The following is a 24098-nucleotide window of genomic DNA, read 5'->3' as shown; positions in this document are numbered from 1 at the left end:
TTACAGGTACCAAAAAAGATTTTTTAAAAGCTTGTCTTAGTGGGACCAGGAGATAACATATAAAGAAATTATTAAACAAAAGACATTCTGTAGAGACAAGGGAAGGCACTTGTGAGACAGCTGTTCATGAAGAAACAGACTAACACAGGACAGACATCTGCTGAGCCTGGAGAAATTAGGTTTCAGGATTACCATTTTCCTCTAAGCTTATGGAAGACATATACACAAAAAACACACGCTGCTTATCACGTTAAAACCCTTTTTCATTCTACGCGTTAATAGTCCTATTGTTAGGATGAAACAATACTTTTATTTAAAGAATGCAATCAAGTAAATGTTTTATAAGCTAATTGGAATTCCCAAAGGGAATACTTGCAGGTGCTGAATCCAATCAGATCTGCCACATAATTAAAATTGGTGCAGGGGACACAGTAAAGCAGATGTGGTCTTAAAACAAGAGAATTGTTTGATTCAATGTTACCACAGATGAATGGGGCACATTCAGATAGATAAAGGGACCAGTGTTATAAATTACAGTTCCACTGCGGAAATTGACTAAAAATGGCTTCACTTGAGCATCAGTGTTTTTTATTTTTGCCTTCTAAATTTTCTGTAAGCCGTCTGCTCAGTTTACAAATAAAAAGAGGCTGCTTGGGACTGATGACCGTTCAAACTGGACCCGAGGTTTTTAAGCCACACAGTTTTCTTTCTGGCTCAAATAGTAATTAAAATTCTTCAACTGGAACTTAGTAAAGAAAATGAAAGAGCCAAAAGAGTCCTCAGCTTGCTGTACCGTAATTGTGTCAGCAACCGCAAAGGTAACAGAAGCCAAAAATTTTATTTCAGTCAGTAAATGAAGCAACCATGAGTCAGAATATCTTAGATACAAAGGGTATAAAATGATTACGAATGTACCATTTTTACACAATTTTTTTTCTGACTGTACATGCTATCAACTTGTTACTGAATGTGCTGCATCTGTTTCATCCAGCTGTGAGGCTAGATACTGCATTCCTGGGACACAATTCCCAGAGAAGCTATTGAAAGTTTCCAATTTACAGTGCTAGATTGGGTCTTTAATTTGTGAATACTTTTGGGCAGGAGTCTGTTCAGATACTAAAATATCCATGCTTTAATACCCAATAGTATATTAGATATCTGGCTCATAATTTATAAGTACTCGCAAGACGATGTGCTGTACTATGTATTATGTATGAAATCTGTATTTTAAGCTCTAAAAATTGTTTTGGGCTGCATTAGTGGTAAGTGATTACTAACACTATGGCTGGGTTTCCCAGGGAGCTCAGAATGGAAGTTGGATTTCATCCACAGCCAGCCAGGTTTTCAGCCTGCATTGGACAAGAAACCGAGTCAGCGGCCATTCCGTACATACACGCAGCAATATGAATTTAGCACACAACATGGTTTAACGCAGTAAAGGCACGTTGCTAGAACTGATGCTCACTGCTGACCACGGCAGTTATGATTATATTACTCTACTAATTTTTTCAAAGGTAATGAGTGGATTAAACAGCACAGAGCGGAGTAAAAATGCCTTTCTAGCGCACGGGCAATCCCTCCCACCTTCACATTCTCGGCACCTCGCAACCCTTTTAAGCTTCAACCTGAATACTCTGACATTTGCAAACGGAAATACCCCTGGCTGCAGTGAAACATCTTTGCGTTTCTATTAAATATTTATGTAAGAAATGCCGAGCTGTGTCACACAGCTCTGGCTTAGCCCAGCTGTCACCGCACAGAAATAATCTCTTTATTATTTTTCCTATGAGTCCGCGGGATCGGCCCTCGCCCAGCTGCCGGCAGAAGTGCCAATCCCGCTCGGCACCGATGGAGGAGGCGCGGCTGGCTCCGCTCAGACACGGCCCCGCTATCCGGCGCCTCCTCTGCAGCCACAGCCGCAGCCGCAGCCGTCCTTTCTCGCAGCCGCGGGCCTGCGAGGCCCTGCGCGTAACCCAGGTGACGCGGCACCACTGCGCGGACCCTCCTGGGGCGGGAGCGGCCTCCCTACACGCCCTCCCACCGCCAACCCCCACCCCTCGGGCCGCCGCAGAGGTTAAACCGCCCCCGCCTTCCCCCCCAGCGGCTCTGCCTTGCACGACCCGTGATTGGCCGCGCCGCTCAATCCCAGCCTCGCTCTCTTTTGTTCCCATTGGCTAGATCTCCCGCCCGTCTTGAAGGGAGACCCCACCTTCTTCTGTAAGCTCCCCCAGAACCCCCCCCTACCCCCTTCCTCCCCCCATATTGCCCAGCTGCCCCCAGTCTGGAACCCCCTTCCCCGGCTCTAACCTCTTCGGCCTCAGGGGCTTCTGCGGTGTAGCCGAGGTCGGTGGGCCCCTGCTCGCTGCCGGACCCTGCTCAGCCGAGCCCGCCAGCTGCCGGAGCGTCCGGCGGTGGTGCTAGGTGGACACGGAGCCCCCCCACTTCAGCCCCGTGCCCAGCCCGTCAGCCGAGGAGAGCATGAGGGCGCGGGAGCAGCGGGCGGCCGCGCCGCAGCGTTAGGGCAGGCAGGGGCCGGAGGGGCTCGGAGGCGGTGTGAATCATCTCCCCCTCGCTCACTCGCCCACCATTTACACCGCTCCCTCCTCCTCCCGCCGCTCCCCCCTCCCGCCCGTTCTCCTCCGTCTCACTCGTTCTCGCTCTTCTCTCCCACTCTCTCCCCTCCTCTCCTCTCCTCCTCCCGTCTCACTCTTTTCACTTCCCCCCTCCTCCCCTCTCCCGCTTCTTTCCCCTCTCTCGCCCCCTCGCTCCCGTCTCCCCGCTCCTCATCTCCTCCTGACACTGCACTGCAGCTGCTCCTCCAGCCCAGTCCTGCCCGCTTCCCTCCCTCCTTCCCTCTCCTTCCCTCCCCCCGGCTGCCAGATAAACAAGGCGCTCAGCATCCTCGGCAACCCCGAGCGTAGTTCTACATTTTCGAAAAGGACAAGAGAACGGGACGAGCCCCCTCCCCTCCTCCTTCTCCTCCTCCTCCTCCCCCTTTCCCTTCCTCTTCCTTCCTCCTCCTCCTCCCCCTTCCCTCCCTGCCCCCCCAGCACCGAAGGGAAGAGACAATTCTCCTCCGAGCAGCAGCAAACATGATGGCGGCAGCTCCCATCCAGCAGAACGGGACCCACACCGGGGTTCCCATAGACCTGGACCCGCCGGACTCCCGGAAAAGACCGCTGGAAGCCCCCCCCGAAGCGGGCAGCACCAAGAGGACCAACACGGGCGGTGGGTATCTCCTCCGCCGCCTCCCCCCGCCCGACCCACCCACATCTCCCCTTCCTTCCCTACCTGCCTGCCTCCCCCTCGCCCCCCCAACCATTCCCGTTTCTCTAACGTTATCATTCATCAAAATGGCGTCGCTTTTCGGCATCCACCGGGCTTTTGATTTAATGCCCACGCAGGGGCTACGCGGCCGCGACCCGGCGGCGGGGAGGCAGGCGTGCGGGGCTCTCTCCGCACAATTGGCTCCGATCAATGGCAGCCGGCTGGAAGGAGACAAACGCACTCTCTTCCCTTTGCATCCTTCGGGTCACAAGTTGCGTTTCAGCCTTGCCCTGCGTTTCCCTCTGCCTTGGCCTCGGTGCTATTGTCAGCCTGTGCACGGTGTTGTTTGGCTGCGGGGGGCGAGGGCTGGCTACTGCGGGGGGAGCCGGCTCTGCCGCGGGGACTCGGGAGCTATCAGCCCGCCCTGCCCGGGGGAAATGAGTTATAACGGGACCGGCGTCTCCTCCGCTCGTTTGCACCAGAGTCGTCATAACAATGCACCGAGGCAGAGGTGAATTTATTTGCCCGATATTAAGACAGCAGGCTGGCTAAATATAGTGCATCGTGCAGCCGGCTGGATGAATATGGATGGGCACTATTGTCACACGCAAGCACTTAAGGCGCTTGTAGGTTTGAATGGGGAAAGTGAGGTGAACTCGGATCGCTCCTCTTGCTTAAGGGGGGGGGGGGGGGTGGGGAGTGGGGAGGGAAAACCCAATAATCACTTTGTAAAATAGATTCCATGGTAAAAATCTTGATGCTAAAGCCAATGGGACATCTTTTTAATCACCGAGGAGATCATAAGTCTGGGGAATCGACCAACCTTTATTGTCCTGCGCTTTTTCAGAGCTGGTTACAGAAGGTTGTCAGACTTCAGTGTCGCTGACTTGGGATGAGAGCACTGATAATCAGTTGCTGGATCAGATTGGATTTTTTTTTTCCATTCATTGCATATGTATTTTTTACGGTTCTGGTTGTATGCTTTAATGCTAGTAGGGAGTCGAGGACTCGCATTGTCTATCTCATCACCTTTTAAGTGTATTTACAATATGTGACTTAGGCTTTTGAGTAACCGGGAAAGATTCTTAATGTCCTTTAATTAATGAGCTTAAAAGAGATCATTGTTCCTTAAGAACTGCTAAAGGAATACACCAGGATTACTTAGGCAAGTGATTCCATCCTCACCATGTTGAGTTGTTTTCTTGGCAGTGGCTGAGATGCTTGGAATAAAACCCCACATTTTGGGTGGGTTATTTGGTAGCAAGTAGTCGTTTTTCTCACTTAAGAAGAATGCATGCAATAGCTAATTGCTATTCTCATGTGTTTGCTAATGACAAACAAATAGCCCATTAGAATTTGTAATTCATTCCTCCTTAGTTTTGGCATTTCTTTTGCAGTATTTTCAAGCAAGGTTGTAGTTGTGACGAGGCACGTTTTTGTGCAGAGATTCATTTTTTTTTTTTTTAAAGGGTTTAGTCATTTCTGTATGCTATGGTTACCAGCAGGAAAGCTGAAAACATTCCGCCTTTGAAATAGAGTTAAAATTTTATTCTTTTTCTTTTACAGAATTAAGGAACGTATATGGATTCTTTATTTTGCTTGAAACAAAAGTGCGTATTTTGAAATGTCAGAGACATAGCCAAACATGTCTTGCGAATGACGCAACTGGTTAGATATAAATGCATGCATTAGTGGATGAGGCTAAAGATATAACATCATTTGTGGGTCTGGGGGGGAGAGATCAAAGTTTGTAAGTCATATTAACCATGCATATCTCAATTTTTCAGAGGATGGCCAATATTTTCTAAAGGTCCTCATACCTAGTTATGCTGCTGGATCTATAATTGGGAAGGGAGGACAGACAATTGTTCAGTTGCAGAAAGAGACTGGGGCCACCATCAAGCTGTCTAAATCCAAAGATTTTTACCCAGGTAGGTGCGAAAATTAGCTGATTATTTATGTTTAAATCTCATGGGTTGTATGAACGTGTCAGTATGTTTCATGTGTTGGCACATAAGCATCAAGTGCAGCATGAAACGTTTTTTTGAAAAGCATGCAACAAAGTTGCAACAGTGGATATGATGTTTCATTTTACTTGATGTATGGAATGAAGTGGGTAGATTATCATCTAGTAATCTAAGTGCTGTATATATGTCTAAAAATGTTTTCATTGTTGCTGAAAAAAATATTTTGTTTGCTTTTTTGCTAGTTAAAAAAAAAAAAACCCTAGCTTTAAAGAACCAACTTGACAGCTGGCGTAAAAATAATTGTTCGTTTGAAGTTTTCAGACACTGCAATGACAATTAAGCTAGAATGAATAAAATTGAGAGGCCTCCTCTTAAAGAATGGGCCATTTACTTTAAATCCATTATGTACCTTCTTTATGCCTCATTGCTTTGTTCACTGGCTCTGGAGTGAAGTAAAGAGGACAGGCGCTGCTCTTTAGATATTCTTTATATTATGTTTACCACGGTGGTGGAAGAAAACTGCTATAAAAGGGAAACACTGAACAGTTGAAGAGCAAGTATTTCTCATAAATTGTATCTGCACGCAAGAAACAAGTTTTCAAATGTTAGTGTACGATAAGAAATAAATGCCTGATTTAATATTCTTTAAGAGTTCTGAAGAGGAGGTCTTGCATAACAGTATAAAACATCTTAGTTTCTGCAATTGGATTTTTTTTTCCTTAGGGTCAACAAATTAACATTCTGTATTTGAATGTGATCTGGGGGGGTTGTTATAAATGGATGCAGATAACGTGTTACTGGTTTTGGTGTTTTGATTCTGTTTTGGTGGTAATCTGGTGATTTAGAATTGACTAGGTGTTAACATCTTTTCTGTGGAAAAATAAGAGCTACTTTTCATTTGGTCTAGTTTAACAAGATGAATTCTCTAAAACAGTGAAGGCAATGGTATGGGTGTAAGTAGGACACTAACATATTAGCGTTTATTTTCCCTGTTTTATTAGTTCTGTATAAAGGAGAAGTGGGTAATCTCTTATCAATGGAGATATTGTGGTCTTTTTACAATGTGTTTTGTTATGGACATTTTAATGCACCTGTTGTATATCTCCTTGGTGAATGAGATTTGTAATTCCTACAAGTCCAAAGTTGAAGTAATGCATGTAGTTTTTTTCCATTGAAACATACAGTTTATGAGCTGATACTGTTGGTGGGTTTTTTTTTTCCTTTTTTAAATTTTTCATTCCCCTTTCGGAAAGTTAAAGAAAAAATTATTTTGAAAGGTGTGGAAGAGCGGGGGGTGGGGGGAATCAATGTAGAATTGTGAAAATTCTAGGAAGAAATAAAAACATTCAAAAGAGCTTGATTGCAGAATTAATAACATAATCTGCGTAAAGAGCTGCACTAGTAAATTAAATTCGCTGTCAATAGATGAAAATGAAATAGATTTTCTGCATTATACATGAGGTAGTGTGAGATATACAAGGATGTTACAGAAAATTGGTGTTTATGAAGTATATTTAAAATACCAAATTACAAGCCTTTTCATTTTACTACAGTTTATTTACACTCAGTTGGAAAGGATGCTCGAAAGATTAGATCTTTTGTTTAGTACTCCAGCAGAGTTCTTCTGTTTTTTGATTAAACCAGAATTACATATTATCTTGTCTTGCAAATTGTAAAGATATATCAGGAGTAGCAGATAAACCTTTGAAAAATAAAAAGTAGCTAGCTAGACACCAGTAAAAACGTTTGCGACAAACACATTCTCTCTTAAAATCAGTAGTAGTAATAATATAGGCAGCTAGGAAAGAGAGGCTCAAACTGTTTAACTGTAACAGGTGCAAATGAAGTTCCAGTTTGACTTTATACTTTCTGCTTTGGATTTGCAGCCACATTATGTAGAAAGTGAGTGTTTTAAGGAAGTTGGTTAAGGTGTGGAATGGATCTGAGAAATGGACTCCAATGGGGCTAACTCTTGTTGGTCTTTCTGTTTGCACTTGACCACAAACCTGTGGAATTTTCAAAGGTCCTGACATTCTGTAAGCTGGTAACTTTTGGGTTTATTCCAGACCCTCAGACTCCTATAGCATGAGGGAAAGGGAATCTTGTGAAATAGCTAATATAAAGATACAATTTATTTTCTGTATACTGTTTCTAAGTGATTATTTTGGTTACTTAGCCTGTAAAACTGTACGTGACTCAGAATGTGTTCAGTGTGTGTTTGAGCATGAAATGTTTACTCACTGAATTTTCTGTGAAACTTCTCATTTTTCCAAAAAGTTTTAGCACAGTCTGACTAAGTTGTTTGGAAAGGAGGAAGTTGGTTGTAATACGGAAGTCATGAGCAGTTTCTATGATCTAATAGTGTTCTTTCTTTTTTCTGTAATGTAGGACTTCAGTATGCAGACTGATTTCTGTTGGAATTATTTTTGTGTATCAAAAAAATGACATAACTACTGAAGAATCGTATGGCAGCTCTTATTGCAAGACATTGAAGAAAAAAAAAAGTTTTTAACTGAACATCTTAGTTCACAAAATAGAAAGCAGTACATACATCCATTTTGACCAGAGTCTTATTTTTTTGAGTGCAAAATTTATTCTTCTCTTTTCAGGTTACCAGCTGACTTTGTGATTGTCTGAACTTTTGTAGCTTAAGTTTGTGCTTATCCCTGATTCTTTCAGTCTTGTCCCACTGGATTAGTAGAAACAAAATTAGACTGGCAAAAAATAGGCCCTACTTTTAAAGTAATGCTGGTAACTTTTGCAGAGAAGTAGAGTGTATGTATTGACTGCTAAGTTTTGGTCCAAAATTTAAATACTGACATAGCCATTCTGCATGAATACTGATAAAGTGAACTTCATAGAGAAAGTGGCCCTTTTGCTGACCTGTTTTGATTCATGCTTGTATTTTGAGCAGTATAAAGCAGCGTCAGTATTTTTGTTGCATTAAGCTCTCAATTTTTCTGTTTCTCCATTCTAAATTATAGCAAGTGCTGGACTGAGAACTCCTGTGGACATATGTATTTTTTCCATTGCGAATGCTGACGCGTGCTTGCATTCTCTCTTGCTTTCTCTCAGCACTCGCCCCCACCCCCTTCAAGTCTCTCACTCACACACACGCACAAATTATGTTACATTGCATCACGTTGTTTATCTTGCAACAGGATCTTGCCTGATCTGAACTTGATGCTTGAGTGAGTTTGAGCTCGGTCACTGTTTTTTAATTTATTGGAATATGAAGTCATATGTGTACTTAAATCAGATCATATTAAGAGCAGAGCTTAATAAAAACATAATTAAATGGAGATAAGGTTTTACTGCCTTTAACAATAGAGAAGTTGTGTTTTTAAAGCAGATTTCTGATCAGTAGTGTTCTAAATATTTGGAGAATATGAAAGGAGGAGTTTCCTTCCTCTTCCTCATGCAGAATATATGGAGTATGCCTCTGTGATGTTTTCACAAAGTGAATTGTTAGTGATGTTTTGTTTGAATGTCTTTTTTTAAACATCCGTGAATTGTGTGAGATCATCTTGCTGTACTTAGTTCATGTGCCCTTTTGAATATTATCTCATTGTGACTCCTAAAAACATTTCAAATGCATTGAATGGACAAGTAACTATAGAAACTTATTAATTGTAAGTTTGCTTTTGAGTTTCGTTAAACTGTTAGGGTGGGGGAAAGTGTAATATATCAAGCTTGGTTCACCATTGTTTCCTTTATATCATTAAGGAATTGCCATGTTAATTTCTAATTATAAAAGATAGCTGAAGTAGCAGAAGGAATGTTTTAAAAATCAACTCATGGATTAATATGAGTGAAATGCTATTTTTCAGCAGTAGATGAGTATTGAAAATAAAAGGGAAATAAAGCAGTTAAAAGTTACATTGGAGTTAGTTTAGCTGTCTGTCATGGTTCTTGAAGGAGGCTGTCATAGATGAATAAATACATTCCATTTTTATTCTTGATATTTCTTTGTTTAAGTGTTGACATTCTCTAAATAGAGACTTCATACATATAAATCTAAGGTTTTCAGATTCTGTTGTAAACATTTACTGATAAGAGCAACTACTGAGATAATGGAAATGCGGAGGTGACTAAAAAGTAGAGGTTTCAGAGGTGGATTCTTTAGAGCTGTGTAGTTTTGTAAAGAAGCTGTCATTACTGATCTTTCTACTAAGGGAAAATAAAAAGCAAGACCATAAAAACAAAACAAAAAAAACCCCAACCCAACAACAACAAAAAAAAACACTCTAGTGTTGATTGCCAGCTGTTCAGAGAGATAATTCTCAGTTGGACAGTTGTCAGTTGCCTAGTTACTGGAAGACAATTTAAAAAAAAAAAAAGTTAGCTTGTTAGACTGCAGATCTTTAATATGTTTTACATTTAAAAAGAAGCTGAAACTGAATATGTAACTACATATAATCTTGAGGTTATTCCATATCTAATTTGGCCAGTGTAAATTTAGCATTTTCTCACGTGGCAGATTTAGAAAAATTCTGAGTAGAAGTTTTGTGCTGATTTCTTCTGTATAAAGGGCCTTATTTATGTTAATAAGTGAATAAACTTGTGCATGGTAAATGACTGTGTTTTGCTAAAAGTGCTGTGCCTTTCTCTTATGTAAGAAATGTATAAAACAACTTGATAGATTCAAAATAATCTACCTTTTTTATTGGTACGCTTGTTTTTGCATCGTAAAAAACGAAATAATGATGGCTAGGGTCAACACAAGGGAATGCTGTATTTAGTGATGTTTGACTTTTCTCTTGTGATTGTTTTTCTTTTTTCAATTTTGTTGAAAACTATATGATTTGCAATATAAAAGCTGATGTGTCTTTTTGTTCTTTTTCTTGTTGGTTTCATCCTGTAGCAGTCAGTATCTTTCTCAAGTACTGTGATATTGTATGTTTATTAATTGACTGTCCTTTGTAGTTGACCTTAATTTATGGTGACTAGTAGCTTTTTGGCCAGGAAAAGAGACCTTGAATTTAGAGAATTTGTTAGACTTGCTATTAGGAGTAGAGGATAGAGTGATTGGGAAGAAGGGCTTGTGCCTGATTGCTGTCTCATTTCCATCTTTGGATACTGTTCTAGCATAAAGTTAAGCAACATCTGGAGTGATTTGACTGACAGTCAACTCACTGGGATTTATCATTGCATCTTGCAGCTGGTGCAGTCAGCTTTGCAGTCTTATAAAGAGATTAGTGGTGTTTTTTTTTTTTGTTTTTTTTTTTTTTTTTTTTTTTTTTTTTTTTAAACCATTTATTAGCCAACCTGCAGGAGTTAATGACCTGATGAGGAGTGTGGTGGTTGTCAGTGGCAGTACTGGAATGCTTCAGGTAATTGGGTTGGGTTGGTGAGGCTCTGGCAGTGTGCTTCTCACGTTGCACTGCAGCTGCTCTTAGGCTTAATTAATCTGACCCGTGGAGGCTGCAGTATCATGATGTAAAGCACAATATGTACTACAAATGGAAATGCTGCTTTTTGGAATATTATTGATTGTATGTTTCTAGGTAGGACTTGAGGTTTTCTAATTGTCTGACACTAGCATAAAATTCTTAATGTGCTTTTCCTGTCCCAAACATCTGTGGAATAACGAATCTGATTAATGTGATATTGAAATGTCACCATTGTAATGGGTATAGCAAAAATGTTTGTGTTTATTCTGACAAAAGATATGTCTATTAATGAAAATAGCTATATTGTTTAAGCAAATGGAATGGGAGGAGAGTGAATACAGGTGTTTTTTCACTGAGTATTTTACTTCTCTTTCACTTTGGACAAGCCTTTTGTATCTGTGTCTGGTATGTATTTCTTGCATACTGTAGAACACTTTGTAATGAGATATGCTAGGTGCTTCTGTGGGAATTTGGTATTTGGTGGTCATAATAACTTAATGTTTTGTGTATTGTGAGACTGTTAATTTATTGTAGAGATACTACTACTTTGACAGTGTGGCATGACTTTAGGAAATTGCCAGGTTCCTTATATTCATCCTGGTACTGAGGGCCATTCTGTCTTTCCAACCTCAGAGAAAACATCAAACCAGAGCTTTAACTGTCAATCTGTAAATGTTATACTACAGGCTTGCAAGACTCTATTTCAGCTTCTTTTTCTTTTGATTTTGGAGGTATCTTCATCCCAATTTGGGATTAACTATTGTAATTGTTGCTTGTAATTGAATGATAAATGATCATCAGGATACTTTTATTTTGAATTTTCCTTATATTTAATAGAAATGCTGAATATTTTAAATACATAATAAAAAGTCAACTATCTAAATTCACGCAATTGTTTTCACTTTATCATATTAAATAGTTGATTATAGTTGCATCTGATTGGTATTGACTTAACATTAGACATTCTCCTCTTGTTGATTATAGCCAAGCATTAAAATTCATTTGAAGGCACTTAACTGGTGTGATTGAAACTTGAGATTAAGGCATGTTCAGAAACATGTCTGCTGAAGTCAGCTCCAAGTTGAACAATGTAGTAGTTGCTGTTGTAACTTTTGAATGTGAGCTTGTGAGCCTTTGCTTGAGCTAGGTATAAGCAGTATTTTTTCATGTGTTGCTTGTATCGACATGTGAATTGCTGTAAGTTTAGGTAAGGTTTAAGTATTGTCTGTAATTGATGGGAAAGATTAAGCCTCCTTCCTGAAGGGCCACAGAGAACAGGAGTTGTTGTATAAAGTAGCTGATGTGCATAACATGCAGAGTAGTGAATTAGGGACCAGTTTGAAGTGATACTGTGGTAATTTGAGTGACTTTGGGGTCAGGTAGTTTAGTTACTTCCAAATGAGGAAGAGATGTAGTTGTATGTCTAAATAGGTGAAAGTGGTTATGTAAAATTAGCATGTTAGATATACAAAAGCACCCCAGACAAAATTTCATGTTTGCCTCAACATGTAAGTTTTGATTATGAAAAGGCTAAACACCTGTTTTTCATCATTGATCTTTCACTGCATCCTGCAGGGCCTGTCATCTCAGCATTGACAGGATCAGATGAAAAATACAATCGATGTGTTGACATTTTTTTGAGAATCATTCAGGTAAGATTACTTATACAGAACTACAGTGAAATTCATGGCTGCTGCTAATGTTTCACCAGTTGGAGCCTTTGCATTCTCAGTCATTAATTAAATTAGATACTGAGGTTCTGTGCATGTTCCTGTGTTTCTATTTTAAAAGCACTTTTTGTGCCTTGCTCAGTGCCATTTAACTCTTGTAATTTCCACATGAAGAGCTTCACACATTTGTACTATTTTCCCCACTTTGTAGAGTGACACCTGTTTGCTTGAATCAAGAACACCTCCAAAACACACATCCAAAGCTCTTGAAGATTTGTATGTACATGTATTTTTATTTTATTTTGAAGTAGTAACTTTAGTTCTTTCTGAAGATTCTCCATTTGCAGTGTAGGGGGGGAAAATCTCACTGTAGAGAACCAGGTAATCAGAGACAGCAGCAATTTATCATTTTTCCTAATATACTAAGCTCTCATTTTTCAAACTGTATGTGAAAAATCATATGTATTTAACTGGATATGTGACTATGAAGTATCTTTAAAACAAATTATTGAAAATTTTTATATAAAATAATGCAGTACCCAAGGAGAAAGTGGCACATAGCCATTTATTTGACTTCATTGAGCATCAAGTAAGCACATGGAGTTAAAATATATCCCACTGTGTTCCCAAAGAGTTGGACAGTGAAGTTACAGAATGTTGAAGGGGGAGGAAAGATCATGTAGGCCACATGCAATAGAACGATGAATCTTGATCTGAGATTTATGTTTTGTCCCCACCTGTAATCTGGTGCTTCCTGCCTGCATGTAGATAGGAGAGTGTATAGTAGAAACAGCAGGTTATGAGCTCCAGTGCATATTGTCTTGTCAGCAGTATTGAGCTGGACTTGCAGAATGTTTATTTTTAATCTGGTAGTTTACCAACAGTTCTCTTGAGGATGGTGAAAAGTGAAATGGGTGACTTCTTAGCAGTTTATTGACCTGGTTTGGAAGAGAATTTCTGTGGAGCAAAAAAGGCTTATCTGGCATCCTGTACATCTTCAACTAAATGCAGGTGTGCAGCTAAATGCTGCTACTGGATTCCTTAGAATTTTATACAAATGATTTATTTCAATGAGAAGTGTTAGATACAGAACATGTATGCTTTCTGTCTTGCATGTCTGCACACATTTCATTGTATGTCTTCTACTTACTGTATTAGATGGACACTTGGCAACTCTGTCAATCTAAACTGAAAATCAAATACCCAGAACTCCATATAATTATGTCACTTCCTAGCTTCTGAGTCTTTTACTGTGTGGTGTAGCATATGGTAAAATCTGCCAGTTTTTGTTGAGATTACTCTTTCTTAAGCATGTAACTTCCAGCATAGTGAAATGCTCAATAAAAAAGGAAGTGTTAACTTCACAAAGATAATTTTTCAGGAATATATATATATATATATTTTAGGTTGGTAATAACACCAAGTGCTCATCTAGTATTTGCACTGCTATTAACAATAATGAAATAAATACTCTAACTCAATGAGCTGTATTCTAGTTTTGTATGGATCTATATATGTGGCTAGCTGTTCCAATAAGTGCCAGAACAATGCATTAAATTAAAAAGCATTTTATGATGAATTGATCCTAAATAATCAGAAAAAGGGGAGTTTTATATGACAAATGTGCAACTTAAGATTTGAAAGGAAAGCCTCAAGAAGAAATAGTTACCTTGCATGGCCCCCAGCTCTTTGTTTTACACGGGTACATCACGTGTTCCTTTTCTGATTAATTAGTATTTGGAAGAAGGATACAAACAGTTCTTCAGGTAGCCAGATTTTAAATCAAATTATTAAAGTCAGTATTTTTAAGAGTGTGTGTAGAAATCTGCATGTAATTACTATTCTTAGAGCTTTATTATTGGCATGTTGTTGATGAGTAAGTCAGTGAAATGGGAAGCTGCATTTGTCCTTGCTTATGTTTCCCATACTATTTACGAATAAGAAACTCAGTTAATGCAAGTATTATATAAACTTTTAGTCTCAAAGATGCGTAGGGTGGATGGTGGTGGCAAGACAGGTGTCTGAATTAAGCAGTGTATTTTAAACCTAAGTAATTTGGATTTTTAGTTTGGTAGTACAATGGCGGATGAAACGTGGTATTGGCGAGTGCCATGCAGTGCACAGCAAGGGAAGTATCTAATTCAAAGAAGTGGTGAATAAATCTTAAAAAAAAAAAGTGGTGCTTTTTAATCAGTGACTAATAATTTTCTTGTTTCTGTGTATTTTTTTTACGGTAGGTCATTTTGATGGTACTTACAAATGTATTTGTTTTGATGTTCAGAAGTAGTGCTGTTTTTTTTTTCTTTCATACTTTATTAGGATAAAACAGCATTTGATTTAGGGGGAGCATACATGGAAAGGGCACAAAATGTAGTCATCTAGAATTACAAAATCAGTGCCTTTTTTATTTTTTCCTTCATCAACACATGCATATGCTCAACATTGGAAAAATAAATACACAGTTGTTTTTGTCCTTTTTTGAGGGGGATTAGCTTGCTAATGTTGTGCACAAATGGTTACTGTGCTTTCAGTGCTGGCTAGCCCAGGAACTTGTTGAATTTCACCTTGTTCAAAATTCTTTTTGTAGATTTTATTTTGTAAAGAAGTCTAGCTTGTAAATTTTGGCAGCTTTATATTAGTTATTTGAAGATTGGCAATTTTGTCTTTATTTAAGTAGCTGGTGCTTTTTACTAGAATGACCAGCTCTGATTTGGGTGCCTTCTTTCTCCAATACTAATGTTCAGAGGTAATAACAATAATTTATTAAGGGTTTATGGTATTACACCCATGATTAAAATGTAAAGACCTTTTCCTAAAAATACGTGTTTTAGTGAAATGGGCACCTGTGATAGAGCAGGGGTTTCTTCTGAGAAATGTTGCATAATACATTAAGGATAGGTTATCATAATGCTCTCTGTAGTTGTAAACATGACAGTGTCTTAATTTGGATTTTTTCTCCCTCAAAGATTCTGTGAAGACAAAACTTGAAAAAAATTGCAGCATGGAGATTGAGGGGAGTCTTAGTACATACTAGCACTGGTTTTCTGTGATGAGGTTTTCATAAAGTTAAGTGTGCTTGGGGGGAGGAGAGATAAACTGAAGATGACTATTTGATATGAAGTCCACACCAGTGTGCTCAAAAGTATTTCAGGAACTAATGTAGATTTCGTATTTGTAGTATGACCTATATCAATAGGTCTAGAAAGGTGTGTGATGTTCTAATGCCAATTCAGAGGGAAAAATGGTGTTGTTATTTACTGAATTGTATGGCAGTTTATTAGCAAACCAAAAGAGAATGGTGGTGTATTTCATGTGAAGAGTAAGCTCATGTACATGAAATAATGTGAATCCAAGTCAGTAGATATTCCTGAATCCTTGTAGGTAAGTCGATAAGTAGAGGGTAAGATGAAGATACTTCATTTTTGAAGTTTCACTTGCTTCAAGTAGGTTCTATTTTCTTAATCCCTTCAGAGTGTAACAGTTTTCGCCGTAGCATTTAAATGTTGCGTACGAAGGAGCTTATTACTCTCCAAATTTTTTTTTTCTCTTGCTCATAAGCAAAAGATGATTTTTATATTAGATTTTGTAGTAGATGTTTCTTCTGGATAGATGTAGCATACTGGTGTCATCAACTTCAAGGTGTGGGATGCCCCCTCTAAGCCCTTTCCATGGGGAAAATTGAATAATCTTGCAGGATGGCCCATTTCATAAAAACTGAAGATCCTTAGAAAGATGTGTATTTCATCAAAAAATGCTGTGTGCATGCTGCTATATTTATGAGACTATCAGTGATGCAGTCTCATCAAGTATTTAATTTTAATTTTTAATCTACAATTTACTCCATAGAACTTAAGTTTTTCCCCTTATAGACCTTAAAATTCTGAATCTCGATGTTGTAATGTAGCATGTCCTAAGCACTGGAAAACTTTTAGTTTGTTTCCTAAATAGTTTAACATGGCTTTTCTTTCTTAACCTCTACTTTTATACTTGATGTTCTGTGTAGAAGCTGTGCCAGTTAAATGTATTCACCACTCTCAATCCAATGAATTCATATTGTGTAGTAAGTAAAAGTAGGTATTTTTAGCTAAGGTGAGGACATTTTGGAAGGAATCAAAATCTGAAGAATTTTTTTCAACTCTGTTTCTTAAGATTTCAAGTTTTGTATTTCTTAAAGTTGTCCAACCTCTTTCTGCTGATGAATGAGATACAATTCTCAAATCATTCTACTGCTGATGTTATATTATTTTCAGCAAAAAGAATATGATATGTTTTGTCTCTCAAGTGTGAGGAGACAGAATTTCTTGTGATTTTCACTGGTTTCCAGGAGAGTGAGTGGAGACACAAAGACAGTTTCTCTATACAAACCTCTAATTCAGGTAAGTGCTGCATTTACACAAGGCAGAATGTGTATCCAGTCTATATTGCCCCTTTTTGGTGTGTTTTTACATAGGGACATAAGATAGTGTATGTCAAAAATAACAGTAATAAAATAAACAGTTCTTTAGAAAAAATCAAGGCAATTCAGATTGTTTTGTGAAATACTTCTTTATTTCTAAGTTTTTCCTTTTTTAACAAAGGATTTTTTTTTTCTGATGCTAGTCTATGAAAGTTAATGTTACTGCTTCCTTTTTCTCTGAAGAGAAATGGTCTCATGGTTTTGTAGCCTTGTAAATGATTTTGATTGAACTTTTCTTAGCTGGATAGAGCTATTTGAATCTCTGTTTAGAGATGTCTTTCCTCCTACATTCAGCTTCTATGAAGTCAAGTAAATGATGAATATAAACATAAATTGTGTATTGCTAAGGATATACCTTAGTATTTTTTCAAAAAGAATTATCAAATACAAATGTATAATGTGTTATCAGTATGAGCTTGTCAATACACATGTTATACTCTACTGGGATAAGAGTTGAATACCTTATCTTTACAGGAGGCAAATAACTAAAGGGAAAGTTGCTTTGTTTTAAAAATTCCTGTTAATTTTTAATGCATAAATGCAACCTTTTAATGCCAGGACAAAGCAGGACAAATAGTACAAATATACTATAATAGGCACTGGAATGGGCTGCCCACGGTGGTGGTTGAGTCACTGACCATGGTGGTGTTTCAAGGAGCATTTGGATGTGCTGTTGAGGGACATGGTTTAGTGAGAACTATTGGTGATTGGTGGATGGTTGGACTGGGTGATCCTGTGGGTCTTTTCCAACCTTAGTGATTCTATGATGATTAAAAACGTTCTTGTCATTCTTATTTTTTTGGCTTTGCTTAATGCAGGCAGTTGGATATTTTCATCTTAAAAGACTAGTTGTGTTTTTATATAGTGCTTGCTTTTCAATACGTTTGTAAATCTATTCAGTAATTTCAGTAATTGTGTAGGAAAATACTAACTTTATGTTAAAGTGTGCTATCATTGCTGATAGATTTATTTTAGAAGAGAAGCCTTAGATCAAGCACTGATTGACGTACAAATTCTCTTCAAACTGAATATCCAGGGTCTGTTTCCATTTGCAAAAAAATTTCTTGTATTACATATAGTACTACACTTCTTTTGTTTTCTTATTGTTAGTTTCAAAAGGTCGAAATGAAAATTCATGAAGTATGGAGCTAAAAAAATTAACAAAAATTAGTAACAGAGATTGCGGGAAGGACTCTATTTAATATTCTATCTATTTAATAAAGTTCTGATCTGAAGTGTTAAAAGGAACTGGTAAACTGAAAATAAATTCTCTGCAAATATTGGAATTTTGACTTGAAATAATTAACCTGAAGGTCAGTTATCCTATTTTCCTTTGATTAATTAAAATGCTTTGACTCAATTTTTTTTTTTTTTAAGAGGATTGTTTGAACTTTTCAATAATGAAAAAAGTTGAAGTGCTTTAGGGATTTTTTTTGCCTTATTCTGGATTAGACCAATTGTATAAACAAGACTTGATTTTTTTTTTTTTTTTTTTTTTTTTTTTTTGAGAATCTGACCCTAATTTATTTGAAAGTGAAAGAAGTATTTCAGGTTCATTGTCCAAAATCTAATGCTTTCAAATTATTTCAGCATATAATACATATAAAATGCATCTATTTTAATGATAAATTAATGTAATAATTTTGTAATAATTTTGTGATTGTTTAATTTTGAGTTAAATAGAAACTTTTGGTACTTTTATTATTCAAGAACTGAATGTTTATTTAAAAGCAAGTATTATAAATAAATAATAATAGTAAAAAAAAAAGTCACAGCAACTTGGGCTTGGTGCATAATTATTTGGCCAATATCTTTTTTTTTTCCATGCATATTTTGATGTTATAGTATAAAAATACATGATACTTTTTATGAGCTGCAAAAGGAGAAATTAGGATTATGTAATGTTTCATGGTAATTGTGTGCAATTCTTTGTATATTTACATGAAGAAACAGTAAAACAAAAAAATAAATAACTCTGAACAGCTGAAGTGACACCAAGCACCAAGCTGGAGAGTCTGAAGTAAAATATTAGAGCATTATTTGTATTGTTTTATTTGTCCATTGTCATTTAAGACTTAGTATGCCAATGGCTGTATTTAAGACTTGAAAAATAAAAATTCAAAATGCAATTTTGAGAAACTTACTGTTTCTATTAGAATTCCCTCAACTTCTTACTAATTAAAAAAAGCTAAAAGCAGTGCTAAAACATTAGAGATGTTGTGATGCTTTTTAACCAGTAGTATGCTGCACATTAAAAGTACAATATTAACTTAGTGGCATTGTAAAATATAGTGCTTTTTGTTTTCAGATAAAACAGTGCATTTTGACACATTGTTTAAAAACCAGAATAGCTCTCCCTATGAAAACACAACTGTGATAATTAGATAGATATGCCATATGCCATATGTGGTAGTTTAAATCGGCATATATCTCAAATGGCATGTTTAATGTTGTGTATTACTGGAATTATTAGTTTTACAACTGAAAGCTGTTAATTCTGTTATACTTGCTGCTTTTCGTGAACCTGTAAATAAAGATGCTGGACCTTTTTCTTCACAAAAAAACTATTGATAGCTCAAAAGATAGCTGTAAGTTTCTGCATTTGCAGTGGAATCTTTGAGTAGTATATGTTCCCCATAATATTTTGTAATTTTCTATTTAATTCAGAATTACAGTACTTAAAATAATGGTATGGGTAATGTTGAGGGACAGTCAAAAATCTTACTGTAAAAATTCTATAAAGGGGAAAGAAGGCAGAACTTCCTTCACTTTTTTTTTTCCTAAGACTTAAATCATAATCTCTTAGCATTTGAGAATTGTGAGCAGTTGTTAAAAACATGCCCTTTTCACACTAGTTACATAAAAATTACCCATCACATGTGACAGAACTCAAAGGAGAAAAGTAAGACTTGCAAATACAATTTTGCTGAAGGAAGTAACTACTATAAGATTTACAAAGTCTAGCTGGTGTGGAGTTGCTTTTCTTCATATCAGTTTTCATGGTGCTATGTTTTAGATTTGTCAACAAAGTAGTGTTGATAATAATGACTTCTACCAGTTGCTGAATGCGGTATAGCACCAAGATCGTCTGATGTCCTACTTACCAGCCACTGGAATTATTAACACTTAAGCAGTGTGTAAAGCCTTTGACTTCCTGATTGTGGGCAGAGGGTGGGATGCAAAACTTGATTCAGTTTTGTCTTGGTGCACTGGCAGACCCTGTTAAGGGGTATGGAAATTATCAGAATTTACATTTGTGTGTTGGTTAGGCCCTCATCCCTATTCTTATACATAAGTTACTCTTGGTGGGCTTCTATATTTTGTGTTCAAAAGGAATATAGTGCAGGAGGGAGCTGAAAGAGCTTCTGGGAAGGTACTCCATTAAGTAATTAGGATGTTGGTGTAGAAAGGACCTCTTGAACTAGGAGGACTCAGTCATCTGCTGCTCTTCCAGACAAACCATGAAATCCCATAATAGTACTTATTTTTGTGTTAGCTACATGCCCCAAAATTGAGGTCATCCTGTCGAGCTCATCGTTGAGATAAATGTGGGGGAGAAGATCTGAAGTATATTTGCTTACTGAAGTGGTGTATAGAGTGGAATAGGGTAAAGACCTGAGAGCGTGGTGTTAATTTTTGAGATTATACAAACAAGCTGGTGGGCAGGCATACCTTTTATAGGATAGTAACTGGGTGATTTGTTTTATTATTATGGTAAAGGGAATTTAGTTAATATAAGGAACTACTGTCCTTTTTGACAGAACTTTTAGTGGGACATCATATAGAATCACGCTTTGAGATCATTAAGTCCCACTCTGTCTTATTGCAGGTAGCTACAGTTCTTAACTCCAGAACAAGGAAGCATTAAAGGATAACACTAAGGAAGCAAAACCAGGAAATCCTGGCATTGTAGCCTTTTTTCCTGAAATCATGTATTGTGCCTTTCTACCTCAAATTTAAAAAAAAAAAAAAAAAAAAAAAAAAAGGAAACGTAGTTCTAATTTAAGAATCAAATGACTCCAAGCAAAATGTCATGTGAATAAGTGATCTAGTTCATAAATTAATTATGTGAGTAAAAAATTAGTTTAGTTGGCAGTGAAAACTGTGTTGGAATTAAACATGGCTTTTGAGACAGATCACCATTAACTTTGCACCAACCATATTTTTATCCAATTCATATGATGTTGTGGTTATATTTTCATTTGTGTTTCTTATGCTGTTCAGTCTTTCTGGGATTGGATTCCTTTGTATGCTTTGTTATGGTAAGAAAGAATTGCTGATTAAAAATGCAGCCAATTCTTCCTGCCCTTTCCCAAACTCAAACTGGGAAAAAAAAGACAAAAGCAACACAAAACTTTATTCTCTAGTAACAGGAACAGAGCTTACTTTCTATAATGGGATGACTGTTGTATTTCTGTTCAAAATGAGAAGTTAATTCACTTTTAAGATTCTATATTACATATACCCATGTATGTATGTTGAATGCATGTTACATTTTTACTATCCATAGTTTTATTTTCAGCGTGGTCCGCTTAGAAATTCACCAAGTTAGCTTGAATTACATTACGATGATGACTTCTAGAAAAGGGAAGGAAGAGTGGAACAGAAGGAATATGCTTGATTGAAATATATGAAAATTTCTGTGCCCTGCTTATTAGTATCTGGATTTATTGGCTCAATATTTGGGAAGAATTATCAACTTGTAGAGTGGAGTCCCAAGAAATCCATTGTAACTTCAGGGATTTTTGTAAGAACAGGTTAAAAAAGAAGTTTCTAGATTACTCATCTGGAACTGTGATTAATATTTTATCTAATATGCGGACTGTGGGTATATTTAATTTTTTGACTGTGTCAGTATCTTAGATATGAAGAATGTATTTCTTTGGAAAGAAAAGACTTCTTGATTTTAAAATTGACTTTTGATAATAATACTTCACGGGTTTAAAAAAGCCACCTATAGCTTTTTTTGGCAGCATAAATTTCTGTGTAGTTAAGGAAGAAAAACAACCTTTGTAAATACTAACAATTACTGTCTTGGCAATAGAGGAATTTTAAAATATGGGTACCAGTTTTCAGGTTGTTTTGAAATTCCACTGCTATTTGGGTGCCATTAAGTTCACTAAAGAAGACCCCAAGCATATCTTATGGATGAAGACTGCCTTTAAATAATTTTACTGAAAATTGAGTCGGTTTTTCTTCGTATGTTTTATGATTTTTCTGTAAGTGTTACCACTGTTACTTTTTATTCTTCTCTCCAGTCTTTTTTCTTGTTTCTAGTTAGAGGTGCCGCTGATAGATTATTCTGTAGCGTCTTATTGCTCTGGAGTCATGACTGCGTCTCTCTCTGCTGTTTAGTATAAGCTCACTTAAGATCGTTTTAAAGTAACAAAGGAAAGGATGAGCGTTCTGATAACCATTTCCATCAAATTCCTGTTTGTGCAGCTTTATTCCCATTCTTCCAGCACCCAGAGCAAAAATATCTAACAATGCTGTTCTAGGTGAAGTGGCAGTAAGTCTTACAGACTGTGATAAACTAAGTTCAACTTTTTGTTACGCAGTAGAGTTCAATTTGGACTAACATGAACAAAGACCATATTGACATATACAGCCTGACACAAGATGTACGCATGTGTGTACGTTAGTTGTAACATTCTTTTAAAACAGGATTTCATATACCTAAGTAAGAACCAGGGAAGAAAGGAAGGATATGTTTTAGGAAAATACCAAGTGGGCAAGGAAGGTGACCAAACTGGAGAAGAGTAGTGTTTTTATTGTTCATATTATCCAGTGAAGCTTCTTTTGGGCATCATCTTTGATGGAATTGTTGGATAATTGGATTGAAGTCAGTATTTCTGATTTTGCACTTAAAACCTTTATCTTACATCTTGTCTGAGATACTTTCGGTGACTACTTTTATTTTAAAATAAATAAACAAGCAAACACAGGAAGAAATTTTCATATATCTATATGTGAATCATGTACATACGCATATAGGGAGGGAACATAGATTGAGACATAAGTCTTAAAGTATCCCTCATACTAAAAACTGCATTATAACGTACTGCAATGGCAGATGTGTTTGTTAATATACCTTTGCACTAATGTAAAATTAAAGAAGTCAGTTTTTTCTATTGATTATTTTGTAGTAGTATTCATAAATTTGACTTGGTCAAATAAAAATATTGGAAGTGTTGGAGATGCTCTTATTCCTGCCAAGAATGAATTTATTGAAGTGTGAATTAAAAATTAAGTATTTTTTTAAACTAAGGCAGGAATCAATAATCTTTTCCTCCCTATTGGCTGTCTGGGAAGAATTTTTGAAACATGACTAGCTTTACAGATTCATTTCTTTTTTTGATGAGCTAAGTAGAAATAACTATTTATTCGTGTTTTTTCCTTCTTGAATGTAAGACTTACCAGTGTCAACAGGCTTAACTGGATGAAACAATGTTTTCTTCAGTCATGTGAATACAGCAACTTTGGATTTGACTATTATTCTTGCTGTTATCTTTTTTTGATAGTCTTATCCAAAAAAGTTTCTGATTAACTGATAGTGGTACTTGTCAGCTGTTTGAATTCTCTCAATTTCCTTAGTTTTCTCTCCTAGGCGTTACTGCTTTAGAATTGCAGTCTAATTTGGGCTCTGAGTTTCACAGTTGCACTGTTTGAGATTTTATGCTCAATGTGGTGGTGTATTCAAGGAGAAATCTTTCTGTGGTGTCTGTAAAGTAGCGAATATCTGCTGTAATTCCAACTTTATATCTTTGTAAAAATGTTGAAGCTGGAATCTGTTTACTTGCTTCTGTCTTGTAGTGTTGGCTGTTACTCTGCAGATCTTTGCTTATGAGAATGAAATATTTTTATAGATGAAAGGTTAGTATGTGTATGTGTTCATACATGTATACATACATACTTAATTTACACCCTAAAATACATAACTTAAAATAACTTAAAAGACCATTTAGGTTCCAGTACAATGGTCACAGTTTTGAACACAAACATAAACAAGTGTACATGAATCAGAAGAGCCTTATTTTATACCGGTATATATTTTAAATACTTTGTTTTTATTCAAAAAAAAAAAAAAAAAAAAAAAACCCACCAAACCCAAAACACTTCAGTGAGACTACATGAAGTATGTTGACTGTTTATTGTTAGCAAGGAAGGAAGTGCTTCATGAAAGTATGTAAATGATATGACTGGTTATGTTGTGACTTTTTAAATTTTTTTCCTTTAAAGAAGACAGGTGTTTTAATAACTAACTGCTTTCCACTGCCTTTTTCTATGCCAGACAAAATCAAATGCTAGTTCCAAATAGAAGAAAATTGAAATACATGATACTGCT

At 37.0% G+C, this 24098-nt stretch overlaps 1 protein-coding gene across 4 annotated transcripts in view; it reads left to right on the top strand.

The window, feature by feature from the left end:
- Positions 1-2730: 2730 nt before the first annotated feature.
- The window catches only part of NOVA1 (NOVA alternative splicing regulator 1), a 129670-nt gene continuing 108302 nt past the window's right edge, over positions 2731-24098 (top strand). For 2 of the 4 annotated variants that reach the window (XM_048949338.1, XM_048949336.1), the window contains exon 1: positions 5087-5198. Coding sequence is in view for 2 of the 4 variants with exons in the window: in XM_048949334.1 (XP_048805291.1) it covers positions 3093-3228; positions 5055-5198 (280 nt within the window). In the remaining 2 variants the exon portion in view is untranslated. Of the gene's footprint in view, positions 3229-5054; positions 5199-24098 lie in introns of those variants that run through there. The other 2 variants (XM_048949334.1, XM_048949333.1) reach the window with 2 other exon arrangements.

The sequence above is a fragment of the Lagopus muta genome, chromosome 6 (assembly GCF_023343835.1).
Source record: "Lagopus muta isolate bLagMut1 chromosome 6, bLagMut1 primary, whole genome shotgun sequence".
NCBI lineage: Eukaryota > Metazoa > Chordata > Aves > Galliformes > Phasianidae > Lagopus > Lagopus muta.
The sequence above is the reverse complement of the archived record's forward strand: the minus strand, read 5'-3'. Positions and strand labels throughout refer to the sequence as shown.